This window comes from Erythrolamprus reginae, chromosome Z, assembly GCF_031021105.1.
Source record: "Erythrolamprus reginae isolate rEryReg1 chromosome Z, rEryReg1.hap1, whole genome shotgun sequence".
Taxonomy (NCBI): Eukaryota; Metazoa; Chordata; class Lepidosauria; order Squamata; family Dipsadidae; genus Erythrolamprus; species Erythrolamprus reginae.
Window position 1 is genome coordinate 137,042,230 of NC_091963.1, and position 16,060 is coordinate 137,058,289.

The window sequence follows — 16,060 nt, forward strand, 5'->3', positions numbered from 1 at the left end:
TATACAAGATGTACAGTGATCCCCCGCTCGTTGCGAGGGTTCCGTTCCAGGAGCCCCCGCAACGAGCGGGTTTTCGCGAAGTAGCGATGCGGAAGTAAAAACACCATCTGCGCATGTGCAGATGGTGTTTTTACTCCCACAGCGCTAGCGAGGAGCCGAAGATTGGGGGCGGCGCGGCTGTTTGCCGCCGGCATGGGGGGCTTCCTAGCAGCCCCCCAAACCCGGGTTGGGGGTCCGGGGGGCGCTGTCTCTCGGCGCTTTCGAGCTGAGTCCGGGAGCGAATTCGCTCCCGGACTCAGCTCGAAAGCGCCGAGAGACAGCGCGGACAGGCCCGTTCCTTGGCGCTGTCTCTCGGCGCTTTCGAGCTGAGTCCGGGAGCGAACTCGCTCCCGGACTCAGCTCGAAAGCGCCGAGAGACAGCGTGGACAGGCCCGTTCCTTGGCGCTGTCTCTCGGCGCTTTCGAGCTGAGTCCGGGAGCGAATTCGCTTCAGGACTCAGCTCGAAAGCGGCGAGAATGAACGGCGTGGGCGGGCGAAGGGCGGGCGGCAGCGAGGAGTTTGCGTGGGTGGTGGGGAAACTCCTCGCTGACGCCAGCAAGAGGGGGAAGACCCAGGAAAGCCACCCAGCAGCTGATCTCCCGGTTGCCATCTACGCATGCGTGCCGATAGAAAAAACGCACGCATGCGTAGATGGTATTTTGACTTCCGGGTTGAAAAATCGCAAAGTACCCTGTTCGCAATGGTTGGGGACGCAATAAACGGGGGATCACTGTATATAAATTGTCAATAGAAATAAGAATGTTTAAGTTAAAAATAAAAGCCCTGGATGTGGAAAATGTAGAATGAAGAAGAAATTTCTGATAGTGACAAGATGTAATAGTCTAGACTAGTGAAATTATATTTTGTCTTTTTAATGTGAAAAAAAATCAATAAAAAGTATATACAGTATATATACTTGATGTATGGGGTTATTAGCTTGGGGTTATTAGAATCTGCCCCCTGGACAGTGAGTGTATAATGAGTTTGTATGAATGATATATGTGTAGGTTTTTTCTAGGTCCAACCCAGGGCCATTTCAAGGCAGTTAATTTATTCATAGCCAACAAAGTTTGTTCTGTATGTATCACATATTTTTGCTGAATATTTAAAATTAAGGGAGACTAGGATAGCACTATTTCGGCCTTGTTCTGGCCTCATCAGCTAGCCATACTCTTACTGGGATTTGATCCTGGGGCTTCTGTCTTGTAAGGCAGAGAATTAACCTCTAGGCTACCAGATCTAATCCCTTCAGCTTTGTACCAGGGAGCTGTGACGTTCCTTCAATATACCAGGGTGATCCAACAGAAAAAACATATACACCCCCCCCCCCGGTACAAAGCTGAAAGGATCAGATCTGGTGGCCTAAAGGTTAATTCTCTGCCTTACAAGGTAGAAGCCCCAGGATCAAATCCCAGTAAGGGTATGGCTAACTGATGAGGCCAGAACAAGGCCAAAATAGTGCTATCCTAACCTCCCTTAATTTTAAATATTCAGCAAAAATATGTGATACTGTACATACATATATATATATGCATACATACATACATACATACATACATGCATACATACATACATACATTCATACACATATACATATGTATATACCATATGTTTTCATAGATTTTCACAGTTATATGTATGTAGATTGTTCTGAGTTCAGGTTTTTCCATGTATAATATTTTTAGTGTCTTCGCGATGTTTTGGCAAAATCACATTCGCCATCATTAGGTTGAAGTTATTGGCTTCGTTTTAATATTCAAAGCAGCACGAAGCTAATAACTTCAGCCTGATGATGGCGAATGTGATTTTGCCGAAACGTTGCAAAGACACTCAAAATATTACACAGTGATAACCTGTGTATGCTTGTCAACTGGCTCAGGCTTATGACAGTTTTAATGTCTTGGGATCTCATGATCCTCTTTTGCAACTTTCTAACAAGCAAAGTCAATGGGGAAGCTAGATTCATTTAACAACCATGTTACCTAACTTAACAACAACACTGATTCACTTAACAACTTTGGCAAGAGAGGTCATAAAATGCGGCAAAACTCATTTAGCAACTGACTCATTTACCAACAGAAATTTTGAGCTTGACTGTGGTCATAAGTTGAGGATCCGCCTGTAGATCAAGCATTTGTCTTCTTTGTTGGAAGCCCCACTTAAGATCCCTTTAAATCCTCGAGGGATTAGAGGAAGAAAGAACAGTTTCACAAATGTGTGTTTGTTTTAGCTTTGTCACCCTCTCTATCTTGCTTTTTATATTGTAGGGAACGTTTTGAGATAGTTGTGCAGGGTGTGTCCCTTATTTTTTTATTTACTGGATTCATTTTTGGGCTTTCTGCTCGACAGAGTTAAGACAGTTCACGAAACGACAAAGACAAAGAAAAGAGAAAAAGAGGGACAAGGGACCATATTAAATACAATTGCAACCTGGAATTTGAGTGGTTTTGGAGAGGCAGAATTATTATTATTATTATTATTATTATTATTATTATTATTATTATTATTATTGCTGCTGATGTTATTGTTGTTGTTATTGTTGTTGTTATTGTTATTATTATTATTCATAAATTTCCCAGAGGAATAACTTTTGTTGTCCAGACTGGATGACAAACCTGTTCTTCTGCTTTGGGATGGGAATAATGAACCTGTGTAGATAATCCTCGATTTATTATTACAAATGTAAGTCCAAAATTTCTGTTGCTAAGCAAGACATGTATTAAGTGGCTTTGCCTCATTTTACAACTTTTCGTGCCACGGTTGTTAAGTGAATTGCAGTTGTTAAGTTAGTAACACGAGTGGTTAAATGAAGCTGGTTTTCCCCATTGACTTTCCTTGTCAAAAGGTCATGACCCCAGAACGCTGGAATCGTCATAAATATGAGTCAGTTGCCAAGCATCATTTCAGGACTATAGGGATGCTGCAAGTGGTTGTAAATGGGGGAAATGGCCATAAGTCAGGTTTTTTTGGAGTACCATTGTAACTTTGAAGGGTCACTAAATGAATTGTTGTAATTGGAGGACTTTCCTGTATTTCTTTGCAAAATTTTCCTCTGCTTTTCACAAGATTTTTTCCTCTCTTCTCTCCTCTTAATATTTGTGTCCGCCTTCCCATTCTGCCACCTCTGTTTCTCCTGGCATCTCAATTCTTGGTTACGGAAACATAGAAACGTAGAAGATTGATGGCAGAAAAAGACCTCATGGTCCATCTAGTCTGCCCTTATACTATTTCCTGTATTTTATCTTAGGATGGATATATGTTTATCCCAGGCATGTTTAAATTCCATTCCTGTGGATTTACCAACCACGTCGGCTGGAAGTTTGTTCCAAACATCTACTACTCTTTCCGTCAAATAATATTTTCTCACGTTGCTTCTAATCTTTCCTCAGATTGTGCCCCCTTGTTCTTGTGTTCACTTCCCTATTGAAAACACTTCCCTCCTGGACCTTATTTATGTGGTCTTTCCCTCTCCAGATGCTCTCCTGGCTGATCTAGAGACCACCACCTCGCATATCTCCAAACGCCCAGTTCTACTCACCGACTCCGGGGGATCCCACAGCCAAGAGAGGACTCCAGTTTCCAAGCCAACAGCATCATCTTACAACTCGCAGGTGGGTTGCGAGCAGGCTGGGGTTGCTGCTGTTGCCGCTACGGTGTGCGTGCAGCTCTGGCTGTCCGGCGGACAGGTGTGTGGAAGCAAAATCTTGCGAGGGGACGTGTGTGTGTGTGAGATTTTGGTGATTTTTTGTTTCTGCACATATGCAGAAGCGAAAAATCGCTGAAATCTCGCTCACGCATCCCCTTATGAGATTTTGCTTTCCATGCATGCACAGAAGAAAAATCTCTATTTTTACTACCGGTGCGGCGTCCTCCAACATACCGGTAGGAACCCGATACTGGTTGAGAGTAGTGGAAGATAATTGAATCCACTCACTTGTTCAGTCTAGCCCAGTGTTTTTCAACTTTTCCAAGTGTAAGATGTGTGGACTTCAACTCCCAGAATTCCCATCCAGCAAAGGGAATTATGGGAGTTGAAGTCCATACGTGTTCTGGTATAAGCTCAACTTTTCCCAGTCAGATAACTCAGCACAATAAGGTATCATAGATCATTTTATTACAGGAATTCTCACAATAACTCACAGTTATGATGCGATTCTTCTGCAGTATAATCTTTCCCATTGGGCAGGTAAAAAGAGGTTGAATTGACTTAGGCTCTAGGTGGAGCATCTACGTGCTGGCTGGCTTAGTGAAAGAGTGAAGACAAAGACCCTCTGGAGTGTTCTCTCCAATTACCCCTCATCTCGAGTCAGAGCCAATAGGAATACACAAATGTGGTCACATGTAGAACTACATTACCCAGGGTGCAATTTCACTACATTTCCCCTAATGCAGTGTTTCCCAACCTTGGCCACTTGAAGATATTTGGACTTCAACTCCCAGAATTCCCCAGCCAGTGAATGCTGGCTGGGGAATTCTGGGAGTTGAAGTCCAGATATCTTCAAGTGGCCAAGGTTGGGAAACACTGCCCTAATGCAATATATTAAAGAGACATGCCTAAATACAGTCCAACTATCTCTGTCTCTGGGGACAGCACAATACATCTTAAAAGTTGCTGAATTTGCAAAACACTTAGCTACCCCCTTGAAGAGAACAATTAATAGCATCTGGGAACAATTAATAGCATCATGCTCTCTCACGCTCTCTCTCTCTCTCCTCTTTCTTTCTTTCTCTCTCTCTCTTTCTCCTTTCTCTCTCTCTCTCTTTCTCTCCCTTTCTTTCTTTCTTTCTTTCTTTCCTTTCCTTCCTTCCTTCCCTCTTTCCCTATCCCATTTGTTCCTGGTTTGACAATGCAGTGGATCTATCCCGTCTTCCTAGGCCAAAAGCCTTTGCTTCCTGAAGTGACTCCTTGAGAAGGCAGAAATAAACTGGTAAAGCTTTTTGAGGCCTCAAGATGAAGTTTCATTTCTAACTGCCGCCGTCTTTTCATGACATCAAGTCCTTTTTTAAAAATATTAAAACAAAAGACAGCCACTATGATTTCACTGTGGTACACCAATCCTTTCCTAACTAAAAGCTCCATCAGCCTTGATATCATAAATCAGCTATTCTCGAGAAATAAAGAGTTATTCTGGGTGTAAAACTATCCTGGGAAGTTGCGTAGAGACAATACATTTGTGGTTAAATGTGTAAAATAAGAATCTTGGTGGGTTTTTTCACCCTCTCTTTTGAGACGGGATTGCTTTGCTCTTTGCAATTGATAGGCATTGCGGTTAAGGGTTTCAATGCTATTCCAGTAATCTTCAATCTCATCCCTCCTTGTTTCTCTCAAGTAGCTTTTTCACACACACAAAAATGTTTATTCAGGTATTTTTTTCTCTTTTTGAAGGACAGCAGCACCCGTAATCCTCAACCCACCCCGAAAAAAAGTAAAACTGCATTTGAAGAAAGATGGATTAATTGTACAGGCAGTCCCCGACTTACAACCATTTGTTTAGTGACTGTTTAAAGTTACAACTATGACCGTTGCAGCATCCTTGTGGTCACGTGATCAAAATTCAGACACTTGGCCTGTACTTATGAGTCAGAGATAGAAAGAGAGGGAGAGAGAAAGTGAGAAAGAGAGAGAGAGAGCAAGAGGGGGAGAGAGAAAGAGAGAGAAATGACTCTTGATTTAAAGCATATGGTAAAAAGCACCCAAATAATAACAGAGAAAAAAACCCCCAGCCGTTTGTGTGTGTGTGTGTGTGAGAACTCTTGAACCATTTCCAATAGCTCACCTGTTATTGGAAATGGTTCAAGAGTTCACACACACACACACACAAGGGGGAAGGAGACAGGGATGGAAAAAGAGAAGATAGTAATAATAGTAATAGATTTTGGTTTTGTTTTATTATTAATTTATTTTAATAAAAAAGAAGGGAATTTTTTTCCTATCTATCTATCTATCTATCTATCTATCTATCTATCTATCTATCTATCTATCTATCTATCTATACTTCTATGCCGCCCAGTCCCAAAGGGACTGTCGCTCAGACACTATACTTTTCCGCCCACACCGAAAAAAAATTAGAGGGAACATTGCTTATGACCGTTTGCAGCATGCCGGGATCATGTGATCTCCTTTCTAAGAAGTAAAATCAATGGGGAAGCCATATTCACTTATCAAACATGTTAACTAACTTTAAAGAACTGCGGTGATTCAGTTTAAAATGTGGCAAGGCACTTTAGTAAAATGGGACAAATCGACCTCTCTCTTGGTTAGCTCATTGTGAGTTGGAAACTACTTTTTTTTGCCTCCATACTAAAATCAATGTCTGTATTAACTAAGCACATTTGTTTCCCCTCCAAAAATTAATTTCTCTGACAAATTGCAGAGAATACAACTTCATTTGTGGTGTCTGCTTGCACTTCCACGGATCCAAATGGGAATTTAGCCCAGTTTTCTACAATACGCGCACATGCGTTTTGGTCCAGCTGCCCATTTATGAGCAAAATTTTCCATAAACCTATAAAACCTTTACATTTTACGGAAACCTAAGAAAGCTTTTAAAACGTTTCCAGCTTCCAGGGGCAAAGAACATAATGTTCTGCCCTTGAAAAATCCCAAGTGGCTGGAATTTAATCCCACAAGTCTCATTAGTGTCTGGCAGAAGCTTGAATGACATCATAGTCTAATGATGTCATCATGCAAGTGATGATACAAATGACATCACCCATGCCCTCAGCCTTTGTGACAATTCTGCTAATGGAATAGAATTAAAAGAGTAGCCTGCTTAAGACAATGGGCCTACCATATTTCTCCTAGCTTTACATTGCAGAGAGGAGGGGAAACATCTGGAGACTTTAGAGCAGAGGTGGGCAATCAATTTTCCCAAGGGGCCAGTGAAGGGCTGCAAAAATAAAATCTACTACCACATTGTGGGCGTGGCTTATTGTGCAGGTATGGCTTGATGGGCATGTGTCCAGGTAGAAGTGACTTGCCAGCCATGTGACCAGGTGAGAGTAACTTGACAATCATGTGACCAAGGTGGGTTAAAGGTCATGTGACTGAGTAGGAGTGGCTTAACGACCAAGATAAATTTTCAAATAGGTGCTTGGACTCTTTTTCAGTTGATTAAGTCACGTTATTTGAATAGCCACGAAAAGGACAAATGATAATCAGCATTATTTGTTGAGGAGCACAGTAACATTTTAAGGTTTTGTACTGAACCCACAAGGTTCAGTATGATAACAGATTAGGCAAGTAGCTCAATTTTTAAAAATTGCTATCAAAGTTTAGTTCTAGATAATGATTAAAATGATTAAAGCATTTATGGGTTAAAAACATACTGTTTAATTATTTCCTATTTTAAAAGTAATTAAGGATCATACTAAGGTACTAGAGAAGGAAGGACAATTTTAAAAAGCTATTAAGTATTCAATAAATAGTGCATAAAATTACTACCCCCACTGCGTGTCCCTCCACTCCGCATGGGGGCAGTAGCCCATTACTGCAAGGGGTCACATCACGTCAGAAACTGGAACTGTTGTGAAGGACCGGACCAATAGAGCTGTGAAGGGATGCATTCATGCACATCCATAAACTGAAAAAAATATTAGTGGTATCCATCAAAATGGAAAGCCGCCCCGAGTCCTCGGAGAGGGGCGGCATACAAATCTAAATAATAAATAAATAAATAAATAAGTAAATAAATAATAAATCAATCAATCAATCAATCAATCAATCAATCAATCAATCAATCCCTGCAGACTGGAGAAAGGACGGCCAAAGGACCAGATGTGGCCCGGGTCAGTTTTTTCAATTCTTTAAAATGCACAGACTTCAATTTTTCAAGGCTTCTATTGTTCTTTGCTGCAAAAGTTGCATTATTCTGAGTCGCCAGCACTAAAATTCTCATTTGCCTTGTGAGTCCAGTTCTATTCAAGCTCTTTCTCCTGTTTTTATTTATTTATTTATTTATTTATTTATTTATTTATTTATTTATTTATTATCTATCTATCTATCTATCTATCTATCTATTTACTCATTTATTTATGTTAGACTCGGGGCGGCTTACAACAATGATAAAAACAATATATAATGACAAATCTAATAATTAGAATCTAAAATAACAGTTGTACATTTAAAAATCTAAAAGCAAGGAACCCCATTCTAATAAACATACATACAGTCATATCATGCACAAAAACTACATAGGCAGGGGGAGATGTCTTAGTTCCCCCACGCTTGACGACAGAGGTGGGGTTTAAGGAGTTTATGAAAGGCAAGGAGGGTGGGGGCAGTTCTAATCTCTGGAGGGAGCTGATTCCAGAGGGTCGGAGCCGCCACAGAGAAGGCTCTTCCCCTGGGTCCCGCCAGACGACATTGTTTAGTTGACGGGACCCAGAGAAGACCAACTGGGATTCGTGCGGCAGAAGGCGGTCTCGCAGATATCCTGGTCCGGTGCCATGAAGGGCTTTATAGCTAATAACCAACACTTTGAATTGTGACCGGAAACTGATCGGCAACCAATGCAGACTGCGGAATGTTGGAGTAACATGGGCATATTTGGGAAAGCCCATGATTGCTCTCGCAGCTGCATTCTGCACGATCTGAAGTTTCCGAACACTTTTCAACGGTAGCCCCATGTAGAGAGCGTTACAGTAGTCGAACCTCGAGGTGATGAGGGCATGAGTGACTGTGAGCAGTGACTCCCGGTCCAAATAGGACCGCAACTGGTGCACCAGGCGAACCTGGGCAAACGCCCCCCTCGCCACAGCTGAAAGATGTTTCTCTAATGTGAGCTGTGGATCTTCTTGTTTCTTTCAGGCGGGAAAAGCAACCATGTCAGTCGATCCAATCCCAACATCGACCCTGCCAGGCGGGAGCGACAAGGAGCACCTCTACAGGTAAACTGAAAGTCATTCTGGGAATAGAAAAGTTTGCTGGTGGGTTTCTTTAACATGTTTTGTTTGTTTGTTCATTAATTATTAATTTAATTTGTATGGCGCCCAACTCCCTAAGGACTTTGTGCACCATTCTTTTGATTTTATTTGCTGAATCTCACACTACTAACCAGAGCATACAAATTTTTCGCCAGGCCAATCTTTGAATACAGCTCATCTGTCTGGAATCCACACCGCATTTTGGATATAAACACTCTAGAAAATGTCCAGAGATACTTTGCTATAAGAGCCCTTCACTCCTCCACTTGCAACGGAATACCCTATGCCAGTGATTTTCAACCTTTTTTGAGCCGCGGCACATTTTTTACATTTACAAAATCCTGGGGCACACCACCAACCAAAATGACACAAAATGACACTCTAAGACACTCTCCTCTCTTTTTCCATCCCTGTCTTCTACCCCACTTGTGTGTGTGTGTGTGTGTGTGTGTGTGTATACACTCTTGAACCATTTCCAAAACCAAGTGAGGGCTGGGGTTTTTCTCTCTCTTATTCTTTGGGTGCTTTTTATCATATGCTTTAAATCAAGAGTCACTTCTCTCTCTCTTTTGTTTCTCTCTCTTTCCTCTCATTCGCTGTCTCAATCATTTTCTCATTTCTTTTTTCTTCCCCTTTTTGCTCATTTCTCTCCCTTCCTCTCCTTTTCTCTCTCTTGCTTTCTTTCTTTCTCTCTCTTGCACTCTTTCTTTCTTTCTTTTTCAATCTCTCTCTTGCTCTCAGCAAAAAGTTGCAAAACTGGAACCTGAGCTTCCTTCCTCACGGCACACCTGACCATGTCTCGTGGCACACTGGTTGAAAAACACTGCCCTATGCAACTAGACTTACAATCCTAGGTTTAGAAAGCTTAGAACTATGTCGCCTTAAACACGACCTAAGCATAGCCCATAAAATCATCTGCTAAAACAAGCTACTTCAGCTTCAACCACAACGACACACGAGCACACAACAGATACAAACTGAAATTAAACCGCTCCAAACTCGACTGCAGGAAATACAACTTTAGTGACCAAGTAGTTGATGCATGGAACTCACCACCTGACTCTGTAGTATCATCACCGAACCCCCAAAACTTTACCCTTAGACTATCCAGTGTTGACCTCTCCCGATTCCTAAGATGTCACTAAGGGGCGTGCATAAGTGAACCAGCATGCCTCCCATCCCCTGTCCTAATGTTTCACTCTTACTGACCATTGCAGAAAAAAAGACCCTAAAATATAAAAGGACAAAAATAACTGCATCAAATAGACCTTGACTAATCCCTGGGAATTATATTGATTTGATTTGATTTGATTTGATTTGATTTGATTTGATTTGATTTGATTTGATTTGATTTGATTTGATTTGATTTGATTTGATTTGATTTGATTTGATTTGTATGCCGCCCCTCTCCGTAAACTAACCAGACTTATTAGTCACTGGATGGGAGACCACTAGGCGATCCCAATACTAAGCTAGTGTTGGTTATGACCTATAAAGCCCTACATGGCACCAGACCAGATTACTTAATGGGACCGCCTTCTGCTGCATAAGCCCCAGCGGCCAGTCAGGTCCTACAGAGTCGGCCTTCTCCAGGTCCCGTCAGCTGGACAATGTCGCTTGGTGGGGCCTAGGGAAAGAGCCTTCTCTGTGGTGGCTCCAGCCTTTTGGAACCAACTCCCTCGCACTGCCCTCCCCCCACCTTCCGCAAGACTATAAACACCCATGTTTGCCAACAGGCTCTGGGGCTGTAAAGACCAACATCAGCTCCAGCCAATGAATGAATTTATGTTTGATTGCCTGAATATGAGTGACTGTTTTTAGTTTTTGTAAAGAAATTGGGATTTTAATATGTTTTTAAATTTTAGATTTCTACATGTTATGCATTGTTTTGTTGTGAGCCACCCTGAGTCCGAGGAGTAGGGCAGCATAGAAATCTAATAAATAAATAAAATATCCAACATCCTGGAGAAACGTACATAGTGCCCAGTACACCACCCCTTGCTGGCCTTTAAGCTGGCAGGATATGGGGGTAGCGAACCCTTCCCAGGGGACAGAGGAAGAATGGGGGGGGGGGGGGAGAAGTCTGGAGGCATTTGGCCTCCCCGGGAGCTTTGCCCAGATCCTCTGGCCTCAGTCCAGCGCTTCCATTAAGTGGAGCGGATCCTATAAATAGCTGCCACCCTTTCCTCACCACCTTCCCTGAAGAGGCAGGCACTGCATTGCTCTCTTCAAGGTGTGGTGGGAACAGTACAGCCTCCCACCCCTCTTAGCCACAGATGCTCCTTGCTTGGAGAGGCTGCCCCACAAAAACCTTCTTCAGCCACTCCACATCCTTACCTCTTTTGCCTCTCGCCACAGTACGGTCTGCAAGCCCCTCTCACCCAAGACGAAGGAAGCTGCTGCCCCTCCGCCTTTCTCTTCCTCCAGTGGGGTGCTCGGAGCCGGGCTTTGCGAACTGGATCGGCTCCTGCAAGAACTCAACGCAACCCAGTTCAACATCACAGGTATCTCTCTCTTTGTCTCTCTGTCTGTCTTTCTCTCTCTTTCTTTTTTCTCTCTCTCTCCTTCCTTCCTTCTTTCTTTCTTTCCTTTCTCTCTCTCTCTTTCTTTCTTTCTTTCTCTCCTTCTTTTTCTGACTTATTTACTTTCTCTCTCTCTTTCTCTCTCTTTCTTTTTTCCTCTCTTTCTTTCTTTTCTATCTCTTTTTCTCTCTCCTTCTTTCTTTCCTTGTTTCTTTCTCTCTCTCTCTTTTCTCTCCTTCTCTCTCTCTCTCTCTTTCTTTTTTCGCTCTCACTCTCTTTCTTTTCTCTCTCTCTCTTGCTCCCTCTCTCTCTCCTTCTTTCTTTCCTTCTTTCTATCTCTCTCTCTTTCTTTTTTCTCCCCTTCTTTCTCTCTCTCTCTTTTCTCTCCTCTCTCTTTCTTTCTTTTTCCTCTCTTTTTTTTCTCTCTCTCTTTCTCCCTCTCTCTCTCCTTTCTTTCCTTTTTTTCTTTCTTTCTATCTATCTATCTCTCTCTTTCTTTTTTCTCTCCTTCATTCTCTCTCTCTCTCTCTCTCTTAATTTCTCTCTGTATGTGTTTGTGTATGGGGGGGGCATAGTGCTTTAGACAGCTTTCCACATGCAGAAACGCTGGGCCTTGCAGTGATGTTTATCCATTGCATTCGAGAAGGGCCTTGACATCTAATGGGCTGTGGGCTGTACGCAATGTGTCTGCAGGTGACTTGTGAGGCCTCTAATGGGCATGAAATGTTCCACCACATGTTGACCAGACATGTGTGGGCACCATTGTCACAGAATTTGCAGCCCTGGCTTTGCGGAGTGCTCATTTCTCTTCTGCTCTGAATGTACTTCTGGCTTCAGATGTGTGGCAGCTTTGGGGGATCGGCATGCACCATGTTGGTCGACCTTGTGCCAGGGCTTCCCAGGAGGTGGTGTCGATATTGAGGGACTTGAAGGAGGCTTTCAACGTGTCTTTGTATTGCTTCCTTTGTCTCCCCGTGCGATCGCTTTCCTTTCGACAGCTCACCATAGAGGAGCTGTTTAGGGATGCGATGGTCTGGCATCCTAGCAACAGGGCCTGCCCAGCGTGTCTGGGCTTTCATCACCAGGTGTGAATTGATGGCAGGGCTGCTCTGGAGAGGACCTCAGTGTCAGGCACCTTATCCTGCCACCGGATCCTCAAATTTTACAGAGGCACGTCGTGTGGAAGTAGTTCAATTGCCTACCATGTCTCCTGTATACAGTCCAAGTCTCAGTGGCATACATCAGGGTAATTAGCACTATTGCGGTGATTTTCAACCTTTTTTGAGCTGTGGCACATTTTTTACATATACAAAATTATGGGGCACACTGAGCGGGGGAGGAGGGGGCTAAAAAAAAGTTTGGACAAAAAATTTCTCTCTCTTCCTCCTTTTTGCTCTATTTCTCTCCCTCTTTCTCTCTTTCTTCCTTCCTCTCTCTGTCCATCCCTCTTTCTTTCTCTCTTCCTTCCTTCCTTCTTCCTCTCTTTTTTGCTCTTTTTCTATCTCTCCCTCCTTCCCTGCCTCTCTTGCTTTCTTTCTCTCTCTCTCTTGCTTTCTTTCTCTCTCTTTCTCTCTTGCTTTCTTTCTCTCTCTCTTTCTCTTTCTCTTGCTTTCTTTTTCGCTCTTTCTCTCTTGCTTTCTTTTTCTCTCTCTCTCTCTCTTGCTTTCTTTCTCTCTCTTTCCCTCTTGCTTTCTTTCTCTCTCTCTTTCTCTTTCTCTTGCTTTCTTTCTCTCTCTCTCTTTCTTTCTTTCTCTCTCTCTCTTCCTCTCTCTTGCTGAGCTTCGCGGCACACCTGACCATGTCTCGCGGCACACTGGTTGAAAAACACTGCACTATTGCTTGGTAGAGCTTTGTAGCTTGTTGTGCCTTGGAGTAGTTATTTTGTGATGTACACATACGTTACCTTCTATGCTGGCACGTAGAATTCACTAGTGTAGACAGCTTTAAAAACAAAATTGTTCCAGTTATAGAGCAGTGGTGGGTCACTAACTTTTTAAAATGGAACCTCCATGGACACAGCCATTTTACGAAATAGATGAAGTTGGAAGCCAACTTTGAGGGGGGGGCATTTTTTTGGTGCTTCCTCAGAAGCCTCCGTATCGTCCCCCGTAATGATCAGAAGTGGCATCAAACTGGACTCACACCAAGCCGGAATGTCTATTGTTTTTGGCTTGACATGATGCATGAACCCAACCATTGTCATTTGTTAACCATGATTTAAGGCTCGGTGTATTGTGTGAACGCAGCCAACCCAACAGTGGTTTTTTCAGTAAACCATCGCTAAATTAATCATGACTTTGAGTGCCAATGTTTGCTGTTGTCCCGAAAAGTGATTCTAAAAGGATGAAATCACACATTGCAGCTCTCTCTTACTAGACTGGAGTCCTCCAGTGTGCTGGGCTACAACCCTCATAATTTCTGGAGAGGGGCGTAGCCAGGCACCGGGGCAGGACGGGAGTTCTCTGCGCTCCCTGGGAATTCCCATCATCTGGGTGGGGGGGTTGCAGTCTTTATGGAACCAACCTCAGAACTCCGGGAAGGGCGTGGCTTATTTTGTGGGTGTGTCTTGCCAGCCATGTGACCAGGTGGGAGTGGCTTGATGATCTTGTGACCAGGAGTGGCTTAAAGATCATGCGACTGGCCTAAAGGTGGCCAACTTGATGTCACTCACGTCAAGGCTTTGGGTTGGGGTTAGGATGCCTGGCCTCTCCTCGCCTCAAAGAGATACAATTTTCCTATCTATTTACTATTACTGGATATCCAAAATATATTTAATTCTATGTACAGTGATCTCTCATTTTTCACGGGGGATGCGTTCCAAGACCTCCTGTGAAAAACGAATTTCCGTGAAGTAGAGGAAAGATATTTTTTTATGTATTTAATGAATATTTGGACTTTTAAAACCCACCCTTTGCATTAAACAGTCATTCTATAATGTTGCTCAACCAGGAACTACATGTGATATCCTACCAGTTTCTTTAATTGAGTACAGTAGTACTGTAGAAAAATTTTATGAATTTTTAATGGATTTAAAATTTTCAATGGATATAATGGATTTAAGCCCCCTTTGAAAACCCGTGAAGTAGCGAATCCGCAAAAGATGAACCGTGAAGTAGCGAGGATTACTGTATATGTGCTATATGTGTACATACATATTACAAATAGGCACACAAAAATATATATTATTTACTGAAGTAGACCCAGAGACCGGGTTTTGAGCAATCGGTACTTTTATTCAGCTCAGAGAATAAGTGACAGCTCAGCAAGGTAAAGTGACAATTCAGCGAGTACCGACTGACTCTGCCTGGAGAAACCGCTCCTTTTATATATTTGCGGTTCCCGCCAAAGCTAGAGCCGGCCGCGTCTGAGCCAATCAGGAGCGACTTCCTGCTTGGGCTCAGACAGCGCTGAAAGAGGAACAAACTATTTACAGAGTTACAAGGTAGCCATTACAGGATACAACACCCCTCCCCTCATAGTTGGACACATCCATCAAGAAAGCCATGTGACAAAGTCGTCCAATCGGTGGGGCCTCTGAGGAGCTCGCGCTGACCTGCGCAGTTCAATTTCTCCTTCGCCACTGACTGTGGAGGATGGCTCGCCGCTGTTCTCCCGGTGTGGCGGACTTGGCCTGGCGGGCCCAACGAAGGCTTCGGAGGACGAGGATGGTTCGGCGTCGCTGGATGGTTCCCCCTGGCCCGATAAGTCTCTTTGCGTGTCTCTTATTTCGGGCAATGTACAAAAGTCTGTTGAAGGGGGAGAGTCCATGTCAGCGGTTTGTGGCAATTGATTTTCTGTTCGCTTCCGAATGTGGTCTATGTGTCGTTTCCACAAACGACCATCCTCTAGTTTAACAACATAGGTCTTAGGTGCATTTTGCTTAACAATAATTCCCTTCATCCAGTTTACATTTCCATCAAAACTTTTTACATATACATTTTGTCCCAAATACATTTCTCTTTCAGGTTTTGTACACATTTGGTTATTATTAACACAGAACCTTGGGTTTAACCTGTCTAGTGGTGACCTCAACTTCCTTCCCATCAATAACTCTGCAGGGCTTACATGTGTGTGCGAGTTAGGGGTAATGTGTTGGGTGAGTAAGAATTGGTCCAAGTTCTGTTGCACATCCCCAGGGCCTGACCTGCGCAATGCCTCCTTTGCCACCCGTACGTAACGTTCTGCCAATCCGTTAGCCCAGGGCGAATAAGGCGAGATGAGGGCATGCCTGACCCCTAGGCCATCTAAGAACAATTCGAATTGCCTGGCTGTTAGCTGTGGCCCATTGTCAGACACTAAGAGATCTGGGCAACCATGGGATGCAAACAGTCTGCTCAATACTTTGATAGTGGCACTTGTGGTTATGTTGTTCATTGCTATTATTTCCAACCATTTGGAGAAGGCATCAACCACTATTAAAAAATACTGAGACCCCACTGGGCCAGCAAAATCAATGTGGATTCTAGACCAAGGACCAGCAGGCTGTTCCCACTCAGCCGGAGTTGTTTTGGGGGGACTGGGCCGTGACTCTTGGCACGGATCACACTTTGAAACCCAACTTTCAATATCAGCAT

The 16,060-nt window shown here is 43.3% G+C and overlaps 1 protein-coding gene across 2 annotated transcripts in view; it reads left to right on the forward strand.

Moving 5' to 3' along the window:
* TGFB1I1 (transforming growth factor beta 1 induced transcript 1) overlaps positions 1-16,060 on the forward strand; it is a 51,946-nt gene that overhangs the window by 11,787 nt on the left and 24,099 nt on the right. The window contains exons 2-4 of one of the 2 annotated variants that reach the window (XM_070767202.1): positions 3,514-3,650; positions 8,849-8,928; positions 11,323-11,468. In XM_070767202.1, the coding sequence (XP_070623303.1) occupies positions 3,514-3,650; positions 8,849-8,928; positions 11,323-11,468 (363 nt within the window). The remainder of the gene's footprint in view (positions 1-3,513; positions 3,651-8,848; positions 8,929-11,322; positions 11,469-16,060) is intronic. The other variant, XM_070767203.1, reaches the window with a different exon arrangement.